Consider the following 18520-nt stretch of genomic DNA (forward strand, 5'->3'; position numbering starts at 1 on the left):
AATGACTTTTTAATGACTTCTGGTTACGTTAAAAGTTTCCATGCAAACTTACACTGATGCATTCTTCCGTGATCAAGATTTTCAAAAAGTGTTCATAAAGACATCATTAAAGTACTCCATATAAATCAAGCCGTTCAAGTCTTCTGAAGAGACATGATTGCTTTATATGATGTACATGTTTAATTTAGGCTCTTGTTCACATAATGTGACCTTGGATCAACAAAACCAATCACAAGTCGCACGGGTATACAGGTGAAACTCGAAAAATTAGAATATGATGCAAAAGTTAATTTATTTCAGTAATTCAACTTAAAAGGTGAAACTAATATATTATATAGACTCATTACATGCAAAGTGAGATATTTCAAGTCGTTATTTGTTATAATTTTGATGATTATGGCTTACAGCTTATGAAAACCCCAAATTTAAAATTTGAATATTGTGAAAAGATTCCAGATTTTCAAATCGTTGTAAAAATATTTATGGCCGGTACATTTTGTCACCGGCCATTGGCAGTTTTAGGCGTTTTAGGCCCTGTACATGTACATCAAATATGGAAAATGTTATAGCTGAACCGGACGTGCTTGATGAACAAGAACAATCCAGAATTGTGCGTCACGCACCAGTGTGCTTTTTGAAGCTCTGAAATGTTAAGTAGACTTTCAAGGCATGGACAAAAAAATATATCATTTTTGGTCTGTAGATGAACAAACATCTTGAGGGAATTACATGAGTGTGAGTAAATGATAAAATAATTTGGATTGAACTTTCCCTTTAAAGCTCCAGTAGGGAGTTTTGAGAAAACGTTGACTTAGCCTGACAATTTGAACAAGCACAACTGACAGGTCCCGCCCCCTTGCTCTCTGCTGCACTACAGCCCTCCCTCCACAGCTCGTCCTCCACAGCGGAGCCCGTCGTGAACGCGCAGGCTAGTAAACAGGGCCACCGATAACAGCGGATAAAAAGTTATATGGCACATTCACTAATAGTGACTAAACGTCAACAATAAGCTTTACATTGACTATGGCCTGCCCATACTTTGACTACAAACTTGGTCCTCAAATCATTATGTATTTTCCAATAGCCTACATGTAACTTTATAACGTTGCACTCTTTCTATAAGTTATAAATAGCTAGTAAGATAACGTTAATATAACGGTAACTAACGTTACAGTATGTAAGTAATTATTCTAGCGATATATAATGGTAGATAAGGTGTGCTAGTACATTATTTCAGCAACATGACAAGCCAGTGAATTAGCAGGTTTCAATTGTTGCTTAGCAGAGTGCGTGACCTTTTATCTACATGTTATGTGGCTAGAGTTTTGACACTGAATCAATGGGCTCTGTGTAATTCTTTCTTTTTCGCTTGTTTATCGTCATCAGTCTTTTTCCTTTTACCTCTTTGTTTTATGAGCAGGTGTCACTCGAGAATTGGCAGTTTAGGTTGTTTCTCCGTCATAAGCACAGCTGCAGCACGCCGGCAATCTTGAGTTTGAACGACGGCTCGCGCGACGCGCTGTGCAAGAGAGGGGTGTGATCAGCGCGTACACGAGCGTGATTGACACTGCTAAGACATTCCTCTCGGCTCTGATTGGTTGTTTCTGACCGGGAGCGTGTATTTCTTGCAAATGGCAATAGGACCACTAGGAGGAGCCAGAGGAGCTTGATTTTTACACAGATTATCTGTCTCATATTCTACTGTCAGGACATAATGACAGTTTTAGCAAATACATTTTTTCAAAAGTTACCTACAGCAGCTTTAAATCATCAAATATTCAATTCGTTTGGTTAGTATATTTATTTAAAATAATTAAGACCAATTATTGGAATGCATTTATGCTGCTTCTTACAAAAAAAAAAGCCTTTGTGAACACATCTTTCACAAGAATTGTATGAATTAATTTTTGATTTGTTAGATCTGTTCTGTTGAAATTTGAAATTGTCATTTGAAAGCAGATTTCTGAAGGAGGTATTGCAGCAATAGTTGCATTTCATTTTTCCCAAATGTTCCTTTAAAAGTGCTAAAATAATTTTTAATTAAACCATTAAGGGTTAGAGTCATTAAATGCGTTCCCTAGCCATTACATTGCCATGTTTCACTGTAAGCATGTTATCTTACAGTGTATTCCCTTCACCAGATACAGGGATACTTGCACCCTCCAAAAGTTCAGCTTATTTTTATAGAATAATGTCCCACATTTTTGGGGGATCATGTTGTTTAGATAGCGTGTTTTAGGTAGCGTGAGATACTGTTTTTCTTCTACGTAAGCTCGTCCATGAAGTCCAATTTTGCACAGTTCTTTTATGAGACATGAAAACGGACTTCAGCTGATGATAGAGACCCACAGTTCTTAGGAAGTTTTTCTGGGATATTATGAGACTTCATGGATGATGTGCCACAGTGCACTTGGAGACATTTTGGCCGGTTGGCCACTCCTGTGAATGTCCATTACCAGTCCATCTGTAGATAATGACTCACACTGTGCCATAATTCTGACGTTACAGACGCATATATCTCAACAACTGTTTTGCCCTACTCTTCTGGTATTTAGTTTTACTGTGTACCTTCAGAGGAATTCAGACTAGTTCTCCATGTTGCTAAGGTTGGATATCATATGTGTACAATACAATCTCATCAGTACTGGTTGCTATCAATCAAGGATGTGTTCATTCATGGATTTATTGGCCCATAAATCTGGGGTGCGTTTCCCAAAGCCAACTATGGTCGCAAGTTCCGTCGTTACCAATAGAGTTCAATGGAAATTGCGATCATAGTTGGATAACGATGCTTTCGGGAAACACACTCCTGGTCGATTTTGTGGCTAAATCTGGAAACCACCCATAGACAGGTAAAGATTATTTAAGAGGACCTTTTATGCTCAAAATCCTCAAAGAAAAAAAAAGGAGAGGGTGTATTTTTACTATTATAGGTTGGTTGTGCGCACACACTGCTGACACACATTTATGTTCAAACACCATGTAAAAGTGAATTATGCATAATAGGTCCTCTTTAAGAGATGTGTTAAAGTGAAGTCAATAATGCTACAATGTAAGACCAGAGCTGAAACACTGCATACTGTGCTCTTTGTTGGAACAAAAAAATAATATATTTTGAAAGTCAATGGAGCCCAAACAAAATTGCACCGCATTGACTTTCATTGTACGAAAAAAAGAAAAATCAATTTTTCAAAATACACAGAACAAAGAAAGTCAGTGGTTTGGAATGACATGAGGTTAGTAAATAATATATATATTTTTTACGTGATTATCCAGTTAAGCTGTCTGTAAACCTATATCTTAGCAACAGAAGCCATTTCTATTATAGAAACAATAGTTTCTTGAGTTCTGACCCAAATTTGTTATTCTCCATATGTAACACACTTGATGCTACTTCCTGTCTAAAGATGTTCCTCCTTCCTGTGTGCTAGCAAACACTCTAAATAGAAATGTATTTTTTTAATGAACTAAATGACTAGAATATGTAAATGTCGAACTATACTTCTTTCCACTCCCTTTCGAGCAACTATTATTATTTATATCTATGTATATGGAAGATAAGCTGTGCTATGTTATTTTTATTTTTATTTGTGTGTATGTGTGTTAATATATATGTATATGTATATATTATTTTATTTTATTTTGCTCGAAATAAACATTAATCAAATCAAATCAAATACTGTATGTAAAATATGTAAATGCCTCTCTTAATATTACTGCCTCCGGCTGCTTTTTTCATCCTGTGACGGTTTCACTTTAGTTAATCGAATTATTCTCTGCAGCACGCAATGCCATCCAAATAATACATTCTAGTTAAAAGAAACAGCAGCAGAAATTCTCAGATTTCCAGTTTCTTTTTGGTTAAATTGGAAACTATGGCTTTTAACTCCCTTTGAATTCAATGGTGTGACTCTTGTATTCTGACTTGAGATGCACATGAATCATAATCACACCGCGTTTGTTCATTGGCTAGAGGAGAACCGTCCTCCCGACTGAGCCTGAACACTTATTATTCAACAATATTATATTGATCTGACTGTACTGTGAGCTGGACTGTGACATATTTTTTTAGCAAAACTGCTTAATAGATGAAATGAACTAATTTAATTATTACAATGGAACTGAATCAACACTGAACTGACTTGAGCTGAACAACATCTGAAATGCATCATTTTCCTGTCATCACTGTGAAGCTGCTTTGAAACAATCTGTATTGTATAAAGCGCTGTGTAAATAAAGGTGGCTTGACACTTGTCAAAACTTTAGCATTAGGCGGTATGACAATTTTGGGCAGAATGTCTAAAGAAATGTTTACCCAATTATGCCAGATATTTGCACATCAGAACAATCAAAAATGGTGTGTATCTTGAGCGTATATTAAGAAGTGTTTCTTAGGCAGGATTTTAGTTTGCTTACAGTTTCTGAGCTATTCTTGCACTGATGTCTGACTTTGTATTCGGTTATGAATAATCTTAAACTAAACTAATCTTTCGAATTGTGTACATACAGTTGCAAATCAGATACTGCAAATTGGGTGATATGCAAATCACACACTATCTTTTTTGGTAACGCTTACTTTTACAGTACAGTACTGACAGTGTACTTACCTAGAAAGTACTGGCTAATATAAGGTAAGTACATGGGTTAGGCTCAGGGTTAGAACCCAGTAATTGTAATTACTATAATAATAGTATGTACATTAGGGTGCATCAAAAAACACAATTCTTGAATTTTGATACGGCTGGGTGTTAAAAGTGTTCCAATATATGTAGAAACAACACATGCAAAATATTTTTCCAGTACATGATGATTTAGGGGTGCCACCGTACATCTGTTTTTGTTCGATAAAGTGGTTAAAGGGATACTCCACTTTTTTTGGGAAATAGCCTCATTTTACAACTCCCCCAGAGTTAAACTGTTGAGTTTTTACCGTTTTTGAATCCATTCAGCCGATCTCCGGTTCTGGCGGTACCACTTTTAGCATAGCTTAGCATACATCATTGAAGTGGACAAGACCATTAGCATTTCTAAAAAAAAAAATTACCAAAGTGTTTCGATATTTTTCCTATTTAAAACTTGACTCTTCTGTAGTTACATCGTGCACTAAGACCGACGGAAAATGTAAAGTTGCGATTTTCTAGGCTGATAAATGTGGGACTTTCTAGACTCTCATTCCTGCGTAATAATCAAGAAACTTCACTGCCGTACCATGAGTGGAGCAGACGTAATGATATGATGCAGCGCCTGAAAATAGGCCACCTTCCGTCAACACAACGGAACTATTTTCAGGCGCTGCGTCATATCATTACGCCTGTTGCTCTCATGGTTCGGCAGTGAAGTTTCTTGATTATTACGCAGGATTGATAGTATAGTTCCTAGCCATATCGGCCTAGAAAATCGCAACTTTACATTTTCCGTCGGTCTTAGTGCACGATGTAACTACAGAAGAGTCAAGTTTTAAATAGGAAAAATATCGAAACTCTTTGGTAATTTTTTTTTTTAGAAATGCTAATGGTCTTGTCCACTTCAATGATGTATGCTAAGCTATGCTAAAAGTGGTACCGCCAGAACCGGAGATCGGCTGAATGGATTCACAAACGGTAAACTCAACAGTTTAACTCTGGGGGAGTTGTAAAATGAGGCTATTTCCAAAAAAAGTGGAGTATCCCTTTAACAGTGCTCAATGGTCGCCATTGAGATCTGAGGTAAACAATACTACAGCTCAAGAAATCTGAGGTGATCTTTTTGTTTGAGGTGATCTTTCTGTTCTGTTGTCTATCATATTTGGAATTGTATCTTTGTACACTTATTTATTATAAGTCATTTAAGTCATATTTATAGGTATTTGGTGCTCATTACATCTAGCTAACGTTAGCTAGCAAAAGTTTGCTAACCACAGTTAGCTATCTATGTTAGCTAAGCTATTAAGCTTAACATCAACACATGGGTAACAGGACTGTAAAAGGAAGCGTCTACTTTTTTGGTCTACTATACTACTGTCTACTACTCTCTTTTTGTCTTCTAGAAGTATGTTTATTCAGATGCAGCCTGTCTTTTCGATATCGGTGCCATCTCTCTCAGGCTCTCCCAGATGTCATCTCTGATGGATGGTCTTCATCTTTCCTGCCCCACCCTGAATGCATTTTAAAGGAAACGTTGAGGTCAGAAGGAGTCTCTGAGCCTCTTTTCTCAGATTGGCATGTCAATATCTATTAGTCGCTGAGGCCGTCCTGATGCAGATCTCTGAGGTGCCGAGGAGAAAGGCATGCTGGGAAAGGCGTGCAGTGGCTGTCAGCAGAAAGAGCATATATCCATGAAGGCCATTTTCTGTATCTACACCACCACCAAGGAGTAGTTCACCCAAAAATAAAAATCCTGGGTAACACTTTACTTGAAGGGGTGTGCATAAGACTAACATGACACCTTCATAATCATGACATGACACATGAATATGAAGGAAGTTTTATGCATGTTTGTGACAACTGTCATTAAGTGTCATTCGCTCAATTATGACATTTTTAATGCAAATATGACATTGTTCGAGATGTATTTGTTATGACACCTTGACATAAGCAAATACATAATAACCTGTCAGTGTCTTTGTCATGACAACTTGACATTACTAAGACAACACAACCTGTCATAAACATGACATAGCAGATTAATTATCAAACTTAAGAAACCACTTAGCTTTATTGGTTAACATTACATTAAACTGTCAGGTGGTTGGTTTTGACATTGGCTGTCATGAGGTCATTATAACTGTTTAATGACAAATTCAATTTGTACCACTGTAGTCGAGGTCACGAAAAATATTCATGACACAGTTATAATGGCCTTATGACAGCCAATGTCAAAACCAACCACATGACAGTTTAACTTAATTTAATGTCAAGTTGTCATGACAAAGACACTGACAGGTTATGATGTCATGGTTTATGTCAAGATGTCATAACAAAGACATCTCAAACAATGTCATATTTGCATTCAAAATGTCATTATTGAGCAAAAGACACTTAATGACAGTTGTCATAAACATGCATAAACTCTACTTCATATTCATGACATATGTCATGTCATGGTTATGAAGGTGTTATGTCAGTCTTATGCACACCCCTTCAAGTAAAGTGTTACCAAATCCTGTCATTGTCACGCCAACCCCACTGAAACAGGAAGACAGGGCGGGACATTTCGCACAGCTCCTCCCCTTTTCTAAAATAGCCAATGACGTTTAGTTTACATCACAGCTCGGCCAGAGCTGTTGAGCTCAGTAAAGCAGCAGTTTCCAACATATCGCTTTATAATACAGCATTCTGTGTTGAATTCAAATGGGTCTGATGTGTCCGATGTGCGAGACTAATGTCAAACCAGACTTACACTTTCTGAATCGTTCCCTATCCCCTATATAGTGCACTATGTGATATTCACCGTGTAGAAAATAGTAAATGTGTGAACAACTGACCGATTTCAGCTGCGGCTTCAGCGTCAATTTATAATGTAGGGGGCGGAGCTTCAGATTCTAGAGAGCATTTGATTGGACAGAAAATCTGATGAGAAGCTGAAGTGCAGAGTGATGTCATCAAAATCACTGATCCGTTTTGGCGGAAGTGAGAGACTACGTTTTGAATGCTTATATCTTCTTAATGTGAATTGTGTCATTGTTTTGGAGCACACTAGCTAGATAACAGTAAGACAAACATATTTATACTAAAAGCCAAAAAACTTCAATTTTGATTTAATGGGGACCTTACATGAACATGTATTATAATTTCTATTAAATAATTAGCTGAACTTTAGAGTGTTTTTGACCCACTTAAATACATATTTATATATAACACACAGTACAATTACAATCAGGTACCTTACATGTGCTTTAGTATGTTAGTCAACATGTCAAGTGTATTTCTTTAAAGTAACACAAAAGATTAAAACATAATTAATTAAAATATATCTCTCTTTTTTATATCATTTTAAGATTTAAAGTATATGACAAATGCACATTCAGTACATTAAGTGCACTTCTTTTTCATAAGAGATGTACTATAATCCAAGTCTTACAATAGTTCTGTATGAGGAACAGACTTTATTCACTGATTATCTTCCCCTCGACCATAGCGCTCAAATAATAATTTGCGTTATAATATGCATTGCAACGCTACAGGTTCATGATGTGACTTATAATGCAGTAAATATCACACGCAGTTCTTTAATATGGAGTGATACAACTTCATAATAACATACACTGAGCTCATTATATTATAATGGTAACACTTTACAATAAGGTTCATTAGTTAACATTAGTTAATTGAACTAAGAGTGAACAAGTTCTTCAGCATTTATTGATCTTAGTTAATATTATTTTCAACATTTACTAATACGCTATTAAAATCAAAGGTTCCATTTGTTAACATTAGTTAATGGACTGTGAACTAACATGAACAAACATCTGTATTTTTATTAACTAACATTAACAAAGATGAATAAATACTGTAACAAATGTATTGCTTATTGCTAGTTCATGTTAGTTAATATATTAACTAATGTTAACTAATGAACCTTATTGTAAAGTGTTACCATTATGATTTCTAGGTAATATATCTAGACAAAATATTCATAAATATCATGAAACTTTAATATATTTTCAAATGTATTCATATTTGAATTTACAAAACGGCTTACAGTTCAAAACATTACAAATTATTTGTAAATTATTATTAATGAAAGTTATTGAAAATGTTACCAAGGAAACAACACTTTCCCTAATTTGCCAAAAGCAAACATCATTAGTAATGATATTGCATTCTGCACAAATAAAATTTGCCTGAATGTTGTTTGTTATATCATTACTGGCACTCTCCGCTAATGACTAATTTCCACAAACTGTTTCCATGGATGCATACGGCCAAAGCTACATAAATATCACTAATATGAGGCATAATGTTTAATGAGCATTATCATCACGAGTAAAATGTGATTGAAAGCATCTGTGGCCCTTCAGGCCGCATCAGATCTGAGTCACGTCTCCTGACACTGGATTTGTAGTTGGTAAAGAGATGCATCTACATATCAAAGCATCTGCTGAAGTGATGTGGAGGAGCGAACCCCTCGGGGAAAACAGTGTGATGAGGGTCAAACAAAGGCTAGAGGCAGACGAGTATACGACAACCACAAATAGAGAAAAAAGTTAATCAATAATAATGTGTGTAACTTAATGGGGAACTTGAGTTATAAAAACGTTGGGAACTTTTATCCAAGTTTGCCAGGGAATCATCAGAGAGGAACATTATCAACACATAATGGCTTCAATTTGGTCTTTTTCTCACACAAAGCTAATAGTCAACAGTGTAAATGCTCTTCAGACTTGGAATATGGACTATGAATATCATATTTTTCACATTTCTTGACTAAAAGTTGGAGTGAAAAACAACATGCATGATGTTTTTAATTCAGGGGATTTCAAACTGTTTGATGCCAACGTCTCCCAAATTGTGATTCTATGTTCAATGTTTAAGAATGTGTTAAGTAAATTGCCATTATTTATTTCAAAGGTGACAATTAGGCACTAAAGCCAAAATGTACAGTATTAACTTCTAATTCCAAAAAAAAAAATCTACTATATTTGTACACTTTTCAAAATAAATACAAATTCAAAGAAGATTTACTGAGAATACTGTCATAGAAAACCTAGTGAGCAAGCTTAAAGGGATAGTTCACTTTGAAATAAATTTTTGGTATGTTTTAGCTTACCTCAAGGGCATCCAAGATGTAGGTGTCTTTGTTTCCGCAGTAGTTTCAATTTTGATATTTTTAGGTCAAACCGTTCTTGTCTGTCAGTCATATAATGCAGGTCTATGGTCACCACCTCAAAGAGCAGCACAGAGAAGTCCAAATTAAACATGATTTAATGACTCGTAAATGTAAGTACACATTGATGGCCTAAGACACGAAACGAGCGGTTTGTGTGAGAAAACAAACAGTATTTATATCGTTTTTATCTCTTGTAACCACAGCCACGTTAGGTAAGCTAAAACATATCAACAATTAATTTCAAAGTGAACTATCCCTTTAATATCACACGCACAACACAAGCACAACGTTTTCTTGCAGATTCGTCGTTACTATTAAAAACTGTGCTATGATTCATGCTGCTGTGCTATCATTTAGTTTGTCCTTTTAAACAGGGGCAGGAGATTAAAAAGAGCATGTGAAAATAAACCACGCTCAGCTCAAACATCCCTTTGTTGCCTTCAAAACACTACAGAAAATAAAGGAAGACCACAGTAAATCATGGCAGAGCCTTTCTGAAAACACCGCTGTCCTTCCGCCTGTGGAGAAGATTGTGTTCTTGCTGAAAATAAGTGCACTATTTCCCTCTTTCTTTGAGCTTTACCAAACCACTCAGAGCATAAAAGCACAGACATAGAACATGTTTACATGCAGCCGGCTTCTGGTTTCAGTAACGCCACAAGGGAAATTTACTAAACTCATTTTCAGCTCATCTAGCTATATCAAAATGACACTTAAACCCCAATTATAACTTTGTTTTAATGTTTCAAATATGTTTAAACAGGCTACTAATAAAGCTAATTGTTGATACATGAAACAACTAGAACTAGAAATGACAATCAGGGATGTGTTAACATTAGTTAACTACCTTACAAGTCAGCCCCAATGTTGGCAAGTGATGCATTCATGACATACCCAAAATAAAAAGGTTTCTGCTCATAAGTCATTCTGAATAGACACATAACACACATATATTTAGAAAGCAAACCCTTGAGAGTTTCCAGTTCAAGACTCAAAATTAATCAGACTGTGATTAATATTATCTCGCTGCTTAAACACTGTACGATGCATCGTTGCACAAACTAACTAGCAAGTCACGATTGTTTCCCTGAACATGGTCATGCCGTTAATACAAAGTTCTGTCATGAAACTCTAGATGGCGCAGGTTAACTCAATCTGCTTGCAATCACATCATCTCCATAGGGCACAGCTGATTGGTTCCTGCTGTATCAGTAGCCAATGAGCTCGCAGCTCAACCTTCAAATACGTCATTAGCATTTTCTGTAGCAGTCGCTTCCAGAAACCCTCCACTTCCCCAGCTCCACCTGTACAGATCTGCTGCGGGTCATTCATGTATGCTTGTACAGCAGCAGGAGCATGTCTTACTTGCTCACAGCAGTGTGTCGTGTGTGTTTTGGCAGTAGCAAGTGCTTTTACACACCAGGAACCAGCCGAAAACAATCCGTTTGTCAAAAGGATAAAATCTAAAATTTTGACTTACAAGTTAAATTTTTTCTTGAATTATGAGATATAAACTCACCATTCTGACTTTATAACTCGCAAATGCAAGTTTATTTCTCACAATATAAAGTGGGAAGTTCGCTCTGGCAAGCTGTTTTGAACTCCCAAAACAAACTCCAAACGAAGTTCGTTTTGGCCTGATTTTGTTCGAAATGACGTCACATGAGTTCGTTCTTCTATTTTGCTTGAAGTATATCAGGGCATTAAGTCCACTTTTTTTATGCAAGAATTGTAAGTTGTAAACACAATTGCGTGAGATAAAAAGTAGCGAAAACAAGCGTCCATTATTATGAATAAACTACAATATAAAAAATGGCATTATACAGTGTGATGTCATTATTGTCAGGTTTATGTTTGGTTTGTTACAGGTTCCTGTGTTTTTTTTTTCCTGTCTTCCTTAGTTGACATAGTGTGTGATGTTCGGTATGTTTGCACGATAACAATGTATTAAAAACTTAAACAACAATCACAGTATTGTTTTTAAAAATGCTTTTTCAGGCCCCCAAAATGCCATTATCGTGTAAATGAACAGCCAAAACTCATAAAAATTTTCGGTGAAAATGGTGTGGTGTAAACGGCACCTAGTTTGTTACCCTAGAAGGCTATTGTGTCACATACCCCTTGTTAACTCACTCATTTAGTCTCTTTATACTCAGTTTAGCTGAATAATTTATACTTAGTTTATACTCCGTTCAGTTTAGTTCTTTGTGCATTCTTATGTCTGTTTTAAGTGGTTGTTCTGTTCGTGCATCTTAATCTCTCTCAGTGTTAATTTGAGTTATCGTTTTTTAAAGTTTTAAAGCTGCAACGAGATCCTGCTCAAACTCATCCTTGCTGCAACCACACTGTGACAATTATAAGAGCCTTTACATAATAGTACAATATTATAAATGTTAGTATAAGGCCAGTGGGCGAGATCATTTGTGTGAAACAGCCAAGGTGTCTTTCCACACGAAGCATCTGTCTTTATTTTCAGACAGCGAGATGGTTTTCCGGGGGTTTGACAGTGGTGGTGTAGTGCTGGGATTGGCGCTGACACACAACATAATAAAGTTAATAAAGATGGAGTGTGTTATGTTCATCAGAAGAACTGCTGGGCCGCATCACACATCTAATGTGAGTGAGAGTGACAGCTGGAAATGGTCATGAAAGCAGTTGTGTAGGCTATACATTAAACGTGAGGCTCTTTGAGAAATGGGTTTGCTTAGCAAAATCACTTTAGACCAAAAAAGTACTACAAAACATAACTGATGTGTCTTGAAATTATCACAGAATACCACTATAGAGTGCAAGAACCGCTGTATTTTCAATAGGGATTAAACATAACTCTTCAGTAAAGAGCACCAAACCAACCAGCTCTTATGAGGGAATGGACACAGCATCCCATGAAGCATTGCGACTGACAATCAAATCAGATGTTAGGGTACAATATAAAACTTAATTTGAACGTGTGCATGCTCTAACAATGTTCATATAAAGAGAATTAAAGGTAAATTCACTGCCTTAAAGGTGCATTGGGCAACATTTCATGTTAAAAATACCCGTTTTTCTAACCCATACATGCTTAAACAATTGCCTGATGGGCTGAATGAGCCCTTCTCTGATCACTGCGATTGCCTCTATAATCCTGTACAGTAAAATAAATAAGAGGGATTCGGGACGGAGCGTGAGACTGGGCGTGACGTCATATTCACGCTCACCTGGCTATGTCTTGCAGGTTTGTGTATTCGCCGGCGCCGCCATTCTCCATATCAGCGAAGACAACTCGAGCGACAAAACTCTAGTCAACTTTCGACAAAAGTAGAAGATGGATTCAAAGAGACCGGCTTGTAGTTCATTCCAAATCCCAACGTAAACTCCACGTAAGACAAAGAAAAGAAAACGTTTGTCTAGTGCCACCAAAAGGGCCAAATTGGAGTCAGACAGGCGTCGGAATAAGACGAGAGTCAACATCGGGAAGGCTTTCAACAAATGGAGAGATCTCCGGTCTGCTCTAGGGCTTAAACGGGATCTTTTGGCTTTTTTCTTGATAAAACGGTTCATGAACGTGTTTCCATAATAATACAATCATAAGTGGATACAGTAAACACATAAAACAGTTCTACGTGGAGATAGATGGAAACAAAAACCGAAGTTTTCTACCACCCCCGTTTTCCCCTCACACATAAGTTTGTGATTTACTCAAATGCCTTTCCTTTCATATATTTAAAATGACTTGCAGATTTATAACTTTATTACCTCTGAAGACATTATGACTGTAAACAAAAGATTTGTGCGGCGGATGCTCCTTTGGTTATGAACAGCTCGTGCAAGCGTGCGTGTGTGTGTGGTCCATGAGCTCGCACACCTCTGGTTGCACTTTCGCTTGTCGCCAGAGGGGGCGTAGTTCTGCAAAAACTCAGAGACTTGCGCAATGCACCTTTAAGGAAATTAAGTAATCACCTTTGTGGTCATGAATGGATGACAACAAGAAAGCTAGATGACTACGTGAAATTTAAATGTAGTGTTTAAAGGGTTAGTTCACCCTAAAATGAAACTTGTCGTTAATTACTCACAATGATGTCGTTCCAAACCCGTAAGACTTTCGTTCATCTTCAGAAGATATTTTTGATGAAATATGAGCGATTTCTGTCCCTCCATTGACAGCTGCGCAACTACCACTTTCAAGGACTAGAAAGGTAGTAAAAACATCATTAAAGTAATCCATGCGACTCCAATGGTTTAACCTCCATTTTATGAAGTGACGCGAGTGATTTGTTTGCGCAAAAAAACATAATTAACCACTTTATTATACAAAATATTAATCTCCAATGCACATTCACTAGAGCTGCATGATGCACGTGTGTTGTGTTGACGCGAGAGCAGATGTTGTTGCGTGAATGCGCATCGGAGATTAATGTATTGTAAACAAAGTGGTAAATTATTCAATTAAGTACATTTAATTGAATTCTTGTTACATATTTTACATATTTTACAAAAAAAAATGCCTCATTCATATGATATATGTTCTTGTAGAACATCATCATTTGCAGAAGGGAGACTGACTCGATTATGTCATTCGCAATGCTTCATGGGAATACATGATGGCTGCTGAGTTGCTTTACCATGATTTCCATTTTTATGGTAACTGAAACTTGATGCAGAATAAGACATTAATATGTGCTTTAGTGAAAACTGGACCCTAAACTAATGCTGTACAAAAGCTTACCCCACAAAGACACAAACTCACCTGAAGGTCATCTGAAAGACTTGTCCCAGGATCACCTGTTGGCTTTTATTATTGTACCCACGGAGCATCTCACTGAAGAGTGTGTCGTTGAAGCGCGAGTCTTGTCTCACACACTTGGGTCCATCACAGTGATCGGCCAGAAGAAGACAGGAGCGGCCGTCAGCTGCGAGCTTGTATTCCTGCACACACCTGAGTGACACACACACACGCACACACACACACACACACACACAGTGGCAGCATTGAGAGGTCATTCAGCCAATAAAACTGTAGTAAACTAGATATTTGATAATGTCTTTACTGTCAATTTAACCCCTTAGCTGTCACTCCCCTTTTTGAGAATGGGGGTTAAAATGCACTATTCAAACTTAAATGATTGTAATTCAAGAATGCTTTGGAATATAGACCTAAGTTTGGTCTTGTTTTAAAGGAAACACTCAGCAGATTATTGCTGAAGTGAAAACACTTAAAAAAATGAAAGTATGAAAAAGTTATGGAAGTTTAAATTTACAGTAAATCAAATATACTGTACTATATATTTTTTATTTTATATAAAATATATATTTTACTAAATATTTTTTACTCTAAAATTACTATAAAATCAAAGCCATATATCTAACCAAGTTATGTTCCAAATTTGAAGTTGATATCAAAAAAATTGAAGTTCCCATGAGATTTTGTTTAGGCGTAGTACCAAAAATAGCCACCGGGTGACATACATTCCATTGAATTTAGTTGTATACATTCTGCCTTCACAAATTAATAAATTTCTGTCCAAATATCAATTCTGTCACAATATTTGGAACCTTGAGCCTCAGACCTTTCTGACAATATGTGTTTTGTCAAGATTAGAAAAGGTTTTGATCATAAATTATGAAATATAATGATGCCCAAAAGGGGAGGAGCCTGATAAAATATTTTAGAGTACCGTTTCTATGGTAACGCAACGTTCAATTTCAAAACGGGTTTCACAGGATAAATTCTGAGTTTGTAAGCTTTCAAATGATACCTAATTTATGATAACTACTAAAATATGTGATATAATAAAAAAGGCGATAAAAAAGATAATATTATATTATAATTTTAGAGGATAATATACATATTATACTTTTTAGAGGAGAATATTATATTATATTTTTTTATTCAAAAATACTAGATTATATGTTTTATTATGAACTTTTAGCATGAAAACCAAAGTTTCAATTATTAAAGGTGTGTGCGTCAACTTTTTGTGACAAAGGTCAGAACTCCTGTTATGATGCAGATTTTTTTGAGGCGCACTCTTGTCAAAAAATCATCGGTTACTATTCCTACATAATTTGTAGCAAAAAAACAGCAGTCAAATATCTATTTAGCAGTCTTAGACCTTTCCAACGATATATAGTTTGTCATAATTAGATTAGGATTTAATAGTAATATAGCGAAGTAAAGTTAGATCTCCCGTATACGGGATGGTGACAGTTTGCATCTTTGGTGATTAAAAGTATTAATTAATCCATTCTCTGGATGGATGGACAGTTTTAAATTATTACATTGTTTAAAATAACAAATTTTTAGCTAACTCTGATTTGTATATGTGCATTTCTGAAATACACAACTGAGACAGTCACCTCTGATAACACTGTAAATTGTAATATGAACTCATGCATTTTCTGTAAAGCTGCTTTGAAACGATGTGTATTGTGAAAAGCGCTATACAAATAAATGTGAATTGAATTGAATTTGTGCTTTTTGTATAGCTATTTATGTGCTTGGATTAAAGGAGAACTCCGGCGCAAAATGAACCTTTGGTCTAATAAAACATTGGTACCTAGTCAACCGTTCTCTGAGATTTGTTTTCATGATAATCGAATGTAAAGAGTTTTATCTTTAAAAACTGTTTAGCGTATAACGCTAGTAATGGGGGCATATAATAAGTAAAAAGAAATCGCTAGTTAATATTACTAACAAGGCTCAAAATAGCCCCACGCGAACACAGTAACATAATGAGGGTCCCTACATGCAAAACGAAGCATTGAGAACTTTGTAAGTGTACAGGCCGTTTAATAAGAAGATATTTTATAAAGACAGTCCACTTCGAGTATACAGACAGGAGCCATCTTTGGAAAACAGTCTCGACTAATCAAACCACGAACGCCATTCATACAGTTCAGCTCACTTAGCACGTCGTTCGTGGTTTGATTAGTCGAGACTGTTTTCCAAAGATGGCTCCTGTCTGTATACACGAAGTGGACTGTCTTTATCTTTATCTTCTTATTAAACGGTCAGTACACTTACAAAGTTCTCAATGCTTCGTTTTGCATGTAAGGACCCTCATTATGTTACTGTGTTCGTGTGGGGCTATTTTGAGCCTTGTTAGTGGAATTAACTAGCGATTTATTTTTACTTATAATATGCACCCAATACTAGCGTTATACGCTAAACAGTTTTTTGGAGTTAAAACTCTTTACATTCGATTATCATGAAAACAAATCTCAGAGAACGGTTGACTAGGTACTAGGGGTGGAACGGTACATGTATTCGTATTGAACCGAAACGGTACGGGCGTCACGGTTCGGTGCGCGAATTTGCACGCAGAATACACGGTACAAATTAATTTAAAAAAAAAAAACTCTTAAATAGCGATACATTTCGCTCTATTCGCTTTTGGTGTGACTGAACGCAGCAATGAACAGGCTGCGATCAAGATTGCAATGCTGGAGTGTGTGTGTGTGTGTGTGTGTGTGTGTGTATGCGCGCGCGCGCGAGAGAGAGGCGCGATGAACAGTGTGTGTGTGTGTGTGTGTGCGTGTGCGAGAGAGAGAGAGAGACAGAGAGAGGCGTGCGTGCGAATCGCGCGATCGAACAGTGTGTGTGAGAGAGAGAGAGAGAGAGAGAGAGAGAGAGAGAGAGAGAGAGAGAGAGAGAGAGAGAGAGAGAGAGAGAGAGAGAGAGAGAGAGAGAGAGAGAGAGAGAGAGAGAGAGAGAGAGAGAGAGGCGCGAATCCCGCGATCGAACAGTGTGTGTGTGTGTGAGAGAGGCGCGGGCGCGAATCGCGCGATCGAACAGTGTGTGTGTAAGAGGCACGGGCGATCGAACAGTGGAAACATAAAAACATACTCCGTCATTTTTTTCATACAGGACATCATTTAAACTGCAAACTGTTTACTTATATTTGTGTACACTCGCAATAAAACACTACATTGTGCTTTTGTCACACTCTAAACTCTTGTCAAACTGTAACCTACAACTGTTAACAAAAGTTTTTAATGGTAGTATTATTTTATACGGAAATCAATTATTTATAATTCAGATGAGAATAAAGTTAGGGTTAATTAAAATTAAGGAAAACAAATATATTGATCTGAAATAGCAAATTAATTTTAAATTCATTCAGGTACAATTACCAAACATATCTCATGGTCTTTTCGTCTTTTTAATAATTTAATTAATAAACTAATTATATAAAACTACTGTCAGTGCACTACAAATAAACTGGTTCTATGCCTTTATTAATAAAACTTATTTAAAAAATACAAGGCTTTAAGACATTTATAAAAAAGCCTTCTGCATTTTTGTTTTGCTATTCACTCCATTGTACCGAAATCGTACCGAACCGTGACGTCTGAACCGAGGTATGAACCGAACCGTGACTTCTGTGTACCGTTCCACCCCTACTAGGTACCAATGTTTTATTAGACCAAAGGTTCATTTTGCGCCGGAGTTCTCCTTTAAAATGCGTGCACTCACCCGCAGAACATGAGCACATTGCTGGAAGTCGGGTCATCGGGAAGAGGAACCAGTTGCTGAAGACACAACTGCTCACAGCCTCCGTTGAACCCGTCCGTACAGTCTGTTCCCAGCGAGTAGTCATAGCAACCCGAACCATCCTTCATGGGCCTCAATCCTTCTGGGCACTACGAATGATTTGAGATGAGAGAGATGGACACAGAGATCAAAATCAGCGTGCCGGTCTGATAACTCCTGAGACAGTGTGTATTCCCA

General features: G+C 36.7%; 1 protein-coding gene across 1 annotated transcript in view; it reads right to left on the minus strand.

The window, feature by feature from the left end:
• Positions 1–18520, minus strand: part of LOC130089428 (astrotactin-2-like) — a 482727-nt gene that overhangs the window by 127911 nt on the left and 336296 nt on the right. The window contains exons 12-13 of the mRNA XM_056256733.1: positions 18266–18432; positions 14537–14725 (exon numbers count right to left, since the gene is read on the minus strand). Of these exons, the coding sequence (XP_056112708.1) occupies positions 14537–14725; positions 18266–18432 (356 nt within the window). The remainder of the gene's footprint in view (positions 1–14536; positions 14726–18265; positions 18433–18520) is intronic.

Source organism: Rhinichthys klamathensis, unplaced genomic scaffold (genome assembly GCF_029890125.1).
Source record: "Rhinichthys klamathensis goyatoka isolate OS25496 unplaced genomic scaffold, OSU_Roscu_1.1 h1tg000132l_1, whole genome shotgun sequence".
In the NCBI taxonomy this organism is placed as follows: Eukaryota; Metazoa; Chordata; class Actinopteri; order Cypriniformes; family Leuciscidae; genus Rhinichthys; species Rhinichthys klamathensis.